General features: G+C 40.6%; 1 protein-coding gene across 1 annotated transcript in view; it reads left to right on the top strand.

The window, feature by feature from the left end:
• The window catches only part of CEMIP (cell migration inducing hyaluronan binding protein), a 139,009-nt gene that overhangs the window by 100,041 nt on the left and 25,692 nt on the right, over positions 1–13,276 (top strand). Inside the window, exons 13-15 of the mRNA XM_019533705.1 lie at positions 364–573; positions 7,805–8,010; positions 12,428–12,497. Of these exons, the coding sequence (XP_019389250.1) occupies positions 364–573; positions 7,805–8,010; positions 12,428–12,497 (486 nt within the window). The remainder of the gene's footprint in view (positions 1–363; positions 574–7,804; positions 8,011–12,427; positions 12,498–13,276) is intronic.

The raw sequence follows: 13,276 nt of genomic DNA, 5'->3' as shown, positions 1-13,276 counted from the left end.
TGTCTTAGAGTAGACTAGAGCTGTCCCTTTGCTTGTCCTCTCCCCTCTTTGTAGTGCACATCCCACTCTTACAACTCCCTAATCTGCCTGCCAGGTTAACTACACACAGGTAATAAATAGAGTTTGCATCCAGAGCCCAACTTCCCCAAAGTTTAATAGTTTCTGATTTGAACCCATTTTGTCATGAGTTGCAATCAAGCCCAAGAACGTTATGCAAGACAATATAGTTTTTTTTTCAGCTTCCCTACATTGTTTTGCCCATCTGTCAGTCATCCTAGTCGAAAACTTGCCATGCCTGTGCAGCCTTCAAAAAGCAGCCAGATATTCTTCCTGCCTCTTGATTAGTCCTTTATTGTTCTCCAGGTTGCTTTTGGATTTAAGGCTGTCCATATAGAAGGTTTAGAATTGATACATATGGGCCAGCAGACAATGGGACACTACCCAATTCACTTCCACATGGCTGGAGATGTGGATGAAAAAGGAGGCTACCGCCCGCCAAGCTATGTTAAGGATGTCTCTGTTCACCATGCCTTCTCACGTTGTATCACAGTCCATGGCTCCAATGGCTTGCTGGTAAGAGATAACACTTTAATGGCTACCTTACTGATGAAGTTGTCATTTTATACCTATCCGTTTTTTCCACGGTAACATTAAAATACCACTGAGGCCAGAATCATTACTGAGAAAAATAGAGTGCTTTTCAGAGTTAAATGAAGGGTCCTTCTCTTTCACTCTGGACTTACTGGATGATATATAATGCCAAATGTGTTTTAAGGTATGTCTAAAATGTGAACACAGTATAAAAATGTAACACTCTGGGCCAAATTCTGCATGTGACTCAGCTGCCAAGGGGTCCAAATGGCCTTGTATTCCATGATTCCTGAAAGCCAGCCCATCTTATATAGGTACTTGAATCTAACTATAGACTGTTATTTAAAGAATATAATTACCAAAACTGAGAATACATAAGCTTTCCTGTAATAAGGATTTGCATTTGAAATAGAGCTGTCTGGCTGCTTATCTTATAAATGCTGATTTAACAGAGCCTGGAACTAGAAAGAAATCCTATAGACCTTCTGTAGTATGACAACTTCAGAGTAGGTTGCAGCATAGGAGAGGTCATAGCAAGAACAGCAAACTTCATGCAACAATGGGGGAACTTCATAGCGAAGGCCATGAAGAAAAATGCTCTAACCTTTTCAAAGGACACCATCACTGCTGCCCTGAACAGTGTGTAGACTAGAGTTTACTCCAGAGTAGGTGTAAGCAGAATACACACATGTTCTATACCACTGTTATGCTACTTTATGTTATACTTTGCTGTTTTTGCATTTAGTGCCTTCTTTTACAGGAAGAGGTTTTCTTGATTTGTTTTCTTTTGTGTGTGCATCAGCTTGAACCTCATCATGTTTTTAAGAATAATTTGAAAGTGACTTGTGTTAGAAATTTGAGTTGGATCACAGGGCCCAACCCACCCAGCTGCTTCAGGGTAACTAGACTCTGAGCCAAAGACACAATCTGGATGTTAGCACTGAAACCACATAACCAACCACATGTGTTCATCTTGGGAATGCATGAAGGAGAAAGCCCTATCCACATTCATAAAGTTCAGAAATGTTTTTTTGAAAGCAGAGCTTTTAAAGGCATGAAACAAACATAAAAACTAAGAGTTGAACTTCTAGACAATGGTCCAAAAACGTGGCCTCAAAATACCTGGGTTGTCTTATGAGAAGAACCCCAGCATTTTCCACGTGATGGCAACATATATAAATTGGAGCCAATATACAAAACACTTTTTAACAGGTTTCTGACTAGCCAGAACAAATTGGTGTTTTGATATGAGGCTACCACTACACCACATCTCTGACATTATCAATGATACAGTCATTGAGCACAAAGAATTCCCCCGTGTATCACCAGCATCTTAAAAACACATGCATCCACCCATTTGAAGTTTGCAGCATTCAAACTTGCTTGCGGGTGGGGGAACAATCTACTGTTTTCTTTTTATTCACTTCAATCCACTTTATTTTTTTTCACACTTCTTCATCTGTGGACCTGATCCTGTAGTTTTGCCATTGGTAAGGATGGCAAAAGAGAGCCTTTAAAGGTGGCAAAGTTAGATGAATATGTTACAAGCATCATTAAGATTTACAAAAGTTAAAAGAGAAAAAATAAATGGCAAATAAAGCAGCAAAGCAGTCTCTGTCTGCTAGTTGCAAAACTGAATCTCTGATGCTGAACTCTGTAGTTTTAAGTTTTCAACATGACCTTAAAATCAACAGGAGACTTGGCTCCCAAAAAGTATGTTCTACTTTGCCTTATATAAATTGTATTAGGTATCTAGGGTTGTATAACTACTTTCCAGTTTAAAGCCTCTCATATAACAGCTCAGCATAGCTAAAAATGTAACTAGCGTACAGACTGGAAGGAAAAACTAGCTAGGGGTTGGTCTGTCAAGCAGAGAGAAGGTTCCTAATAATGGTACCATAAACATATCTTCTAGCTGTATTGTAATTACACAACTCTAGGTTAGCTGGTGGCTTGACTAAAATATCAAGTCTTGATTCTAATTTAAATTCTGCTTCTTTATTGATTAATGCTTGTCCTACTGCCAACCTGAACACCCTGTGCATGGCTTATTTTTTTCGGGTCAGATGGATGGGTTTATGCAAAGTATTTAGAAATGTTTCATCTCTCTTGCCTTTTCCAAGTGAAAACCATATCGTTGTGACTAGGAAATATTGTAAGAATCCATGTTCTCAGGCGTTTTCCAACCAAGACAGCAATGATGTAATGCAGACAGACTGATCTGACTGAGGAAAACTGTTCAGTTCTGATGCATTTACTCAACACTTTTAATTCCTTGGGGGATCCTGGGTTTTATTTCATTGCAGAAAACCTAAAAGAAGCCTCCGCTGGGAAGCATTACCATTAAATCTATAATCTGCATTAAGAATTTAATCCATGTTAGTTGTTTGACTATTTAAAAAAAGAAATCTTTCGTTTTCTAATCCATAGTTATTTCCATCCAAAAAACCTGATTTGGGTACATTTGCTCCCAAGTGCTTGCTTGCTGTGTTCCCGTAGAATGAAGTATCTGGTCAGCCAGGTTCTGTGTCCTGCAGTCCAGTGATGATGGTCTGATTTGATGATGAAAGTTGATTTCTAAAGATCCTATAAGTGACATGGGCTATTTTCAACTAAAAATAGATTTGGTCTTCTTGCCCATATAACTAGACATCTACACCAAGCAGCTCCTTCCTTCTCAAAGCGCGATGTGATTTCGCAGTCTGTTCTTTTGCTATGAGATCCATTTGCCATCCCCCAGGCCTTGAAATTGTTAGTCACAAAAATTCAGGGAGGTCTCTGAGGAAGGAGAGCCTATTATAACTACTTGCATTTCTAAGCTGCATGCATTGGGCATTGCTGCTGAATGCCATAGTTTCTGGGTGTCATTTATATAACTTAGCTGAGGAAAATCAGGAAAGTTATCTGCTTACCATTTCTTCTGCATATCACTTATTTTGCTTGTGAGCATGTAGGCATAAAGCCCAAGATGCTGAAGACAAGTTGGTCTTTGAATGAACTACTTTGTGTTCCACTTTATATATACCAGATAAATGCATAATTTGCTTAACTAAGTAACATGACATTGGTCCCAGGTTATGGGGATTTTTTTTTGCCTATACCAAAACAAACATTAAGTGCACAAACTGTTTATGGGTACTGACAGATGTGAAAAAACAAAAACATCACTGGAAGAGGGAGCCTGTTAATTTGACCTGACTCTGCAGCATCTGTATAGATTGGGCACTTCAGTGGGACTTTTTGGCACTTTTATCTAAAACTGATTTAATCAGCTATAGATAAAAGCACCAAAAAAGCCCCACTGAAGTACCCGATCTGTACAGATGTTGGGTGAGATGGGCATGCGCTGCGCTTGATGTAGCGGCACGCCGAGCTTAAAGGAAAGCACTTTTGTTTTGCTTTTTTGACAGCTGTAAGCAGCCTATGTGCACAAGAATGGTTGGCTCCACTGAACTTCCTCTGTACTCTGTTTAGCTGCCTAACTACTGCCCATTTCAAGACTTCTAAAGCATCTCTGAACTAGCAAGGTCTTGCAGTTTTAAAGCTGTTTTTAGAGACATGAAGTACAAAAAGCCTATGGCAGGCTTTCTACTAGCTAATAAGCATGGTTTACACTGAAGTTTGGTAAGTGCATGGCCTTTTTCAGTTTCAAGGCTATGAACTTAAATGGAATAAACTGTGTACTTTGTAGAAGAGACAACTAAGCCCTGACCTAGAAAACACTTGAGTGCATGCTTAATTTTAGGCCTACAGACCGTTCCGTGGATTCTAATGCTAAGTGGCCTGAAGTTAAGTGTCTGCTAAGTGCTTTAGCAAATGGGGGTAGGGCATTTAATTATTCAAGTTAAAATGACTGAAGGCTTGAAATTCATATACACCCACTGGGCTCTCCCATTGCTGGCCCATTGCACCAAATTCAGAAACATCAGCCCTAAATAAGACTTCTTCTTGGGGACAGATTCTCTTTTTCATGGGTTTATACATAGGTGCAGACAGCCCCTCACTGTGACTGTAACCAAAGTGCTTGTTTTATGCTTGTCCATGACTATTTGCTTATTGGAAGTACACAGAAAGTCCTTCCAACAACAAAGTGCTTTAATTCCCCTTACTGCCAGAATTAATCCTTGATAATGTCCTTAATTAGACAATTTACAACAGTTATACACATTGGGGTAGGAGCACTTTAATTAGAGCAGCTCTAATTAAAGCACCTGGAGTATTTCATAAATCAGTGTCTCTGACCTTCAAAATGGCAGCAGGGCACTTTATCTAAAGGTCATTAAATGAGCTTTAGATAAAACGCCCTGCTGCCATTTTGAAGTGTGGGGATGCTGATACATGAGACGCTGGAGGCTGCTGGAGTGTGGTAGTTAATCAAGTCTGCTCTGCTGCGCTGTAATTACAGCTCATTGGAGGAACCTCCCTGCTCTTGTATAGGCACCCATAGTCTTTACCATATTAACCAGATAATGGTTGAACTAGATGACCTCTGGAGGTCCCTTCTAACCCCACTTCTCTATGGCTGACTGTTACACAATTCTCAGTTATACCATGCAACCCCAGTGATCAAAATCTGCCCTGATTTCCACCCTGTTCAATGTCAGTGAGCTGGTCTCTAATTATAGGGGCTGAAATGGAAGCTGTCATTGGGATGGAAATTAAATAGAGGTTGATCAGCTGTCTGGCAGAAGGCTGGGAGTAACAGTGCTGCAGGGAATAAACACAGCATTATCAAACTAGAATCTGCTGTCAGTAATCCAAGTACACTAGATAGCACCTGATTTACTTACAAGGTATTCTTGCATGAAAGTTGGTTATAAGTTACAGTTTGTTAAAATAGACTGATGGACTAATAGGAATACTTTCATGAATCTGAAAAGCAGATCCACTGGAAAAAGGGTTTTTAGATAAATCAACACAATCCCACAATTTTTTACAACCTCATGTTTTCAGCACTGTGCTAATACCTGAGATCCTGGAAGGAAAACAGACTAGGGGATGACAAAAGTGAAGCAAGCGAAGTATGAGCGATGGGGAAAGTAATTGATCAAGGAAAGGGTATTAAGAAGTTGGGGAGCAGATCCGGCCAGTTGGGGTCATTCAGTGCACACAGCCAACATCTGGCCCCACAGCTGAATTCCAACGTTGGGATGCCTGGCACTGCAGCGTTCTTATCTACGCCAGGCACCAGCTTCTCTCTCTCTGCCTGGCCTTCGCGTATTATGGTTCTAGAGCCAAAATTCACAGGGATGATGAACTGGAGCATCAGGCAGCTGAAGGAATGTTTGAGGAGTCGCTTGTCAGTTTTCAGCAGCTAAACTCTGCACAAGCATTATTTATGTTTCTTTTAAATATTGCTTCTGTGCTTGGGAAAAATACTAGGTTGACACAGTTATTCATTCTGCAGTTGTGGCATTTGTATGACTAGCAGACTTTCCCATAAGGACTGGGATACAACTTTTGAAAGTAGTTCACTGAGATGCTCCGGCATCGAATAGTTTTTTTTTTATAATTACAAGGCTGGCAAACATCATGCCCAAGGCTGGCAAATGTCATGCTTTCCAAGGAGGGACAATTGAAAAGGTGCTCTTCGTTTATGCTGGAATAAAGTGGCGTTAGAATGACATAGCCATTGAATTAAATTAGGAGAGTTAGCTGCAGATTTTAGAGAGGTAATTTAAAGGAATGTGCTGTGTCTCATGTCATTTTAACAATGTTTAATTTACTGTGATCATTTGAATTTGGAGACTTAAATATTTACGCTGGATCAAGGGCTATGCATAAGAGATGTGTTTGCAGGTGTCAGCTTGTAACAGAGCTGGCAAGCCAAATACTGTTTTTTACAAGAGAATGTATTTAACCATTTTAAAATTGGTCCTGGGATACGTTTGGAAATTGTATTCTGTCATCTGAGGCCTCTGACAGAAAGACCACTTTTTAAAAGTACCTAAAGGATTTAGGAGTCTAAGTTCCATTTTCAGAAGTTGGGAGCCTAAGTCCCATTGACTTGCAGTGAGATTTAAGGCATGGGCACACAAAGAAGTTACTGTGAGATAAAGGGGGTAGAAATGTACTGTCCATCCCTTACTTCCTGATAACTGTTGTGGGTACCCTCTTGCCTTCCAGTCTTTTACCAGAGGGTAAAAACATGCATGTGGGTAGTAACGTGCCCATGCCGTTCAGCTCTTAAACACTTATGTTATGTCCCTTCTGAAGGTCAGCCTTGGGATCAAGGAACTGAAATTTTTTCAACAGTCTTTTCCCTTTTAAAAGTGCTGTTCTGCCAAAAGCAAAACATTTTGCCCAGTGTTTCCATCTCTGTAAATTAGGAAGATGCGTCAGGTCCAAGGTGGAATTTCTGTGGTGGGAGATGAAGGGAAAGAGAGAAGTAAACAGCCTTGTCAGAAGTTCACCGGCTGCTTCTCTGTCACATGCATTTTCATGAAATGTGGTGAAAGGTTTCATTCCACCAAAGAATAAAAGCACTTTCTGAGACCTCAGAATTTTTCAGATTCTTTTTTTTTTTTTTTGCTGGCTAGCCTAGTGCTTAGGCTTGTAAAACACTTTTTTTACTCTGAAAAATTGTATCCCAGATCTTCAACTGGGTTAAATCTGCATACTTCTGTTGGAGACAATAGGTCTCCAATGTTAGCTACAACATCCCTGTTTTCCAGCTACTATGCTGATTAGCAGCAGCTGATTTGTGTCCAAATGAACTAAAGTTTCTGTCATCAAGTTGGAAGAAGGTTAAATCAGACCATAAGCAGCTCAGCCTGCCCAGTAAACAACTTGCAGTCTCTCTGGTAGCCAAAAAAATACATTTATTCAACTTAGCAGATACATTTTTGGCCATTGACCAAGCTGTCTGTTTAATTTTACACAAAAAGAATGAGTCCAGATGTGGTCTGAGTATATGATGTCTCCTGTTCACCTCCCCTTCATCACTTTGAGCTTTGGAATGCTATCCCCCCTTTTTCAGAAAGCCTGAGCAAAACTTAATTAGCATTGCACGCTAAATGGCAAATTCTAATTCAAGCAAGTATCATACACTGTCACCTAGATAGTAAACTCATAGGAGTAAGGACCACTTTTTTATTCACAGCGGGGTCCTGATCTCTTATTGGGGCTCTAACTGTCATCACACCACAGGCAAACAGTATTTTTGCAGTGGCTGAAAACTAAATCTGAAAACTAACCCTTTCTGCACTTGCAGGTTAAGGATGTTGTGGGCTATGACACCCTGGGACACTGTTTCTTTACTGAGGATGGGCCAGAGGAACGCAACACATTTGATCACTGTCTTGGACTGCTTATTAAGCCTAGCACTCTATTACCATCTGATCGAGACAGTAAAATGTGCAAGATGATTACAGAAGGGGCTTATCCAGGATATATCCCCAAACCCAGGCAGGATTGCAGGTAAGTGTGAAATCTTTTGGTTTTTACCCTTGCAGGATTTAACTTTGATCCATGAGATACAGGCCTGAGTGTATATAATTAAGTACTCTACTTCAGGCACCTGGGTTACATACTCTGCAAGATTGGATGGTTGTTCAGGATGTTTCTGTTTGTGCTATATATATACATGCAGACAGTATAATTTTGCTTAGTGTTTTTAGCATTAAGGTCATCCCAAATGCTACTTCTCTTGGGTCTTATTACAAACATCCCTTTCAAAGTATAATATGAAGACAGATGGGCCTGCTGTCCATTGCTTTGTATCTATGTAGTCACAGCACCATCATAAGAATGCAAAATGTTTCTGTATTCAGATTCTGCTAATAGCATTAATTGCACCTTATATGGTTCCACTGATTACCTTCCTTCTGCTTCTGGAGAAGGGAGACTTTTTCAGTGAGTAAGGGAAGCAAAATCTGGCCCACTAGTAGCATTTTTAACATTCACTGGGGACGGCATATATAAGATGCAAGTTGAAATCCAAACAGTTTAATTAAATCTAATTCAGTGAGGAACTGGAAATTGCTTGTGGCCAATCAAAGATGGTATCTGCAGACTGAACTTCCCAATAATCCCTGTAAGCAAGGGCATGAAAATGCTGGCAAGGGCTAGGGACAGAAATTGCACATAAACTGGTATAAGGCTAAGTACAGACAGTCAAAAAGCCTGAGGCTGAATCAATTCAGTCTTTGCAGATTAGTCTAAACTGCACAGATTAAACTGAAACAGAAGTGAACAGATAGTTACCTTTGATTCAGGAAGAGCAGCCACATGCCTGCAGTAGCTCAGGCCAGAAGCTGGGGGGCAATAGAGCATGGCTCTCTGGCTCTGTGTTCACTTTCTCTTCCTGATGCTTCCAAAATCATTTGTGGTCCAGAATTACAGCAGCAGGACTCTGCAGGGTTGCTCATCACTTATTCTTCCTGCTTCCAGGTGCCTCTGGGATTTGTAGTCCACGGTTGCCACCAGTAAGTTTGAGTAGTAGAAGGGATGTTTAACCCCCCTCCCTGACACCAAATCCCAGCTGGGGGTTTTCTGGGGAAGCAGCTGCCTCCCCAGCTGGGCTTGCCCCCTCCACCCCCTTGTTAGCCAGCCCTTACTGCTGCAGTTAGGGAGCAGAGGGGCAGGGCCAGCCCTGCTCTCTGGAGCAGACAGCACAGCCGAGCCCAGCCCAGGGCTGGAAAGCATGCTGGGTGATTTGTGATTTAACTTGAACAAGGAAGGACAGAAGTTTCATAAACTGGTTTGATCCAGATCAGTTAAGTCTGATACTACATTCAACCAGGTTTATTTTAAACCAGTTTTAGCCATTTTGAAACTGGTTTATGTGCATGGAGCTTCTGTTCAGTTACAGGCTTAAACCAGTTTCTGATCACTTAAACTGGTTTATGTGTAACTTCTGTCCCTAGCCCAGGTGATTGGAAACTAGTTCAAATCTGTAACACAACAGAAGTTCAGTGCATATAAACTGCTTTCAAAATGACCAAAAAACCTGAATGAATATAGTATCAGACTTAATTGATTTAGATTAAATCAGTTTATTGAACTTCTGCCCAGATCCCTCCAGATTCAAGTTAACTCATAGTTCCTCAACATCCCAGGATGCTTTGCATCTCCCCTGCAAGCCCCCTGCCCCTTTGCAGGGTAGGTGGGCTAGTCTTGGCCCAAGGTATCTACTCTGGCCAGTCAAGGAGCCATGCTCTAGTGCTCCCTAGCTTCTGGCTTGGGCCACTGCTGACACGTGGCTGCATTTTCGGAATCAAAAGTGAGGGTCTGTCCACTTGCTTATCGGTTCAATCTATGCAGCTTAGACTTGTGAAGGTTTAATCAATTCAGTCTTGGGCTTTTTGACTCACTGTACTTAGCCAAGACGTTCTTAAAGTTTCCTTCTGTTTGCCACAACTCTAAGCCCAGCCCTGTAAAATGTTGAGCACTTTTTAAGAGACACTAAGCAACCTCATCTCTTACCTACCAAGATCCAGTTCTTTAAAACATCTTTTCCAGGCCATACAACTCAAGTTCATGGTGCTCTTTAGGGAACATCTTGACAATGTTTGAAATAAGGGCTTTAACAAGAGTTCATTTTTCAGTTATTCTAATAGCCTGTAGGTATAGAGAGACAGACTTGAATGAAGAGTAGGAGAAACATGTCCATCATGGCTGCATTCTCCCCACAAACAAGGTGCACATCCCAGAACTAGAATTTGAATGAACAGCTGATTGGTAATAGCAGATAACTACCTTTTTTCAGTGTCTCATTAGCAAAACTTTTACAATAAAACTGTAGTGCCAAATTCTGCCAGCATCTACCATGTGCATAGTATTTTACTGTGTGACTGGTTCTATTGATTTGAATGGGACTTCTGAGACTTCAAGAGAGGATTTTCTCCAGTGTTCTATCATTTTAACTCAAGGTTGTTGTGCACGTCCTGGATTTTTGGCCTTGAGGTGCATAAGCAAGGTACAATGGCAAAGCAGAACAAGAATTTAAAAAAGTTTGCTACATTGATCTAGACATGGGAATGCAGGTCTTTCAGGATGGAGTATTTTTCTAAAGCTAAACTGCATTTGTAATGACCTATTAAGATTTCTGAAAAAGCAGACCACTTTTTCTTATTATGTTAGAACTTTATTACCTGGGACTTTCCAAGGTTGCAATTAAAAAAAAAATCCCCCCATTAAAACTTGATAAAATCCAGGCCCTATTAACAATGGAAGAATCAGCTGAGCCAGGATTTCACCCTTGCTACGGATAATCCATTTTAACCAAAGATTCTTTTTGGTTTTGGTTATAGTTGAAAATGCTTTCTATCATCTAACTTCATACCAATGTCTCTTCCCTTCTGTCTTCAGAACAAACTGGTGCTTTGATGCCAAGAAACATGTTTTTAGCCTATGCTTTGGCAAAGAGAGTAGATCAAATTCATGTGACGCCTTTTTTCACATCTGCATTTGTTTTTAGACAACATCATATGTCTCCATTCATAAAATAATACTTAATCAGGCATTTCACTGATTTTTTTCCACAGATGTTCTATGTCTATATCATAGTCCCAGGCCACATTTTGTGTGGCATTTGAAGGCTGACAGCTAGAAAGTTATATGCAGTTTGTATATATGAAAAACGTAGATGTCCGTCTGGTAGTCTGTGATCTGGATCTTCCATGTAGCAGAAGTCACAAGCTAATCATGAGAAATACATTGTTTTGCACCAGGACTGCCTGCTGTTAGTTGATTAGAAGTATACCACTATTATTTTAAGCCGTTCCATGATATATTATCTCATGGCAACTGACTGATCAGGGCACTAAAGCAAAAGCTAGCATTGGCTGCCAAGGTATATACAATGGGTGGAAAAATATACAGAAAGACAGAATTTGTCAACAGTTAAAAACAATAGGCCAGCCCTTGTTGACAACATGCATCTGAATGCCTGTGCAGGTGAGTCCAAGGAACCAGCTTGGTAGACCTAATCATTTGGCACTTGTCAGAAATTACATTGACATGAGATCCTGGTCAATACAGTGTTGGTGTCCCTTTGGCAATCTCTTCAGTAGCTTTTTTCTAACCAGCCCCATGCTACAGTTGCATGATAAATCTCACCCTTGTGCAAAGCCAGTCTAAGGCCAATGCATGACTTAAGGTCCCTCAGAAATCCTCAAAATAGTGGTTGAGTGAGATGTAAGCATAAGGACTGTGCTGCTCTACACTTGATCAAATGTCACCTATAAATCACAAGAGGGAAATTAAACATCAGCTTTAACCATCCAGTTTTCCTCCCAGAGTTTATAAGTATGTAATTTAATGGCTGCCTATATGTCACATGCTGGACAATAGCATGACAGATTTATCTTTTCTCTTTGACATGAGTTTTCATTTGAGGTTGCCTTAAGTGCACCAGGTATTTGTCATAAAAGAAATGTGTAGGGTGGCAGGAGCAAATAAAGTTAATAAATCACAGAAGCATACAGAAGAATCAGATGCCAGGGTATGCTTGGAAAAGCCCATAGAAGCACTTAATCAGATTCTGTGGCTAAACCACCCTCCGGTGAAGTTGGGGCCCTGATTGTGAAGATTTTTCTTATCATAAAATATTACTAACAACTGACTGCTTCATAGCAGACTTAGGGTTTCAAAAGAGATTCCTCATTTAAGTTCCTCAAGATGTTTAATGATAGAACTGCCTTTTGCTCTGTTTGTCGATGATGGTAACAGGTGTGACATGATGACCAAAAAAGAAACCCCAGTTGTCACAGCCTTTAGGCGCAGGCTTATCTGCTGAGTTATCAGACTTGCCTGTGCTATATGACATAGAATGCTAGTTCTTCAGTTTGCACTCCATATCATTTTCATGTTATTTTTTGTTACTGATCTGCAGTGCTGTTTCCACCTTCTGGATTGCCAACCCACACAACAACCTCATCAACTGTGCAGCTGCAGGATCTGAAGTGAGTACAAAAGTCCCTTATTTGGAGAAAATTCAAAACAATTGTATTAACCCTGCAATTTTTTTGATGCCTTTTGGAAAAAAAGTTGCTTTTCCCACACAGGCACTTTCTGAAAACCAAACTCAAGCATATATAAATGCAGCCAGTGCTACCAATAAAATGTGCCCTACATTTCTTCCTCCTTTTGTCATTTGCTGTAGTTAGAGTTTCCAGACTTGGATTACTTGAACAAAATTCCCAAATCCTACATCTCACACACACAGCCTGTATGAATTAAAGAACCACCCCCCTGCTCTCACTGAAGTCGTTGGCCAAGCTCCTATTGACTCTACTGGGGGGGTAGAGGATCAGTAATTCAAGCAGTTCGTTAATAGGAGACAGGGCACTGACATTTAAACTGGGGCTAATGCTAATTCTGCAGATATTCTCACTCCCCTCAGTAGGCTTTATTTCACCTAAGATTTCTAAATGATAGGGCCTTCTAAATCCAGGTTTAGACACCTAAGTAGAAATGGTCTGATTTCAAAGATGCTCATCACGTGAAGGTGTTGTTGACACCAGTGGGTTCATGTGTAATCAGGCCAGCTTACAGGAAAGTGCCTCAGCGGGTATCTCAGAACTTAACTGTAGCATCTTGAAAATAGTGACTGTAACCAACGCTGTGGTGTGTTGTGCATGTGTGTAGAGCTCTTTACTGCATCTGGTTACTCAAACCAACGTTACCTCCTGTTGTTTGTACAGCAAGCTGCAGGTTTTTATCTTGCAGTGTTTGATAAGTA

This window comes from Crocodylus porosus, unplaced genomic scaffold, assembly GCF_001723895.1.
Source record: "Crocodylus porosus isolate Cpor-Errol unplaced genomic scaffold, CroPor_comp1, whole genome shotgun sequence".
Lineage (NCBI taxonomy): Eukaryota > Metazoa > Chordata > Crocodylia > Crocodylidae > Crocodylus > Crocodylus porosus.
The sequence above is the reverse complement of the archived record's forward strand: the minus strand, read 5'-3'. Positions and strand labels throughout refer to the sequence as shown.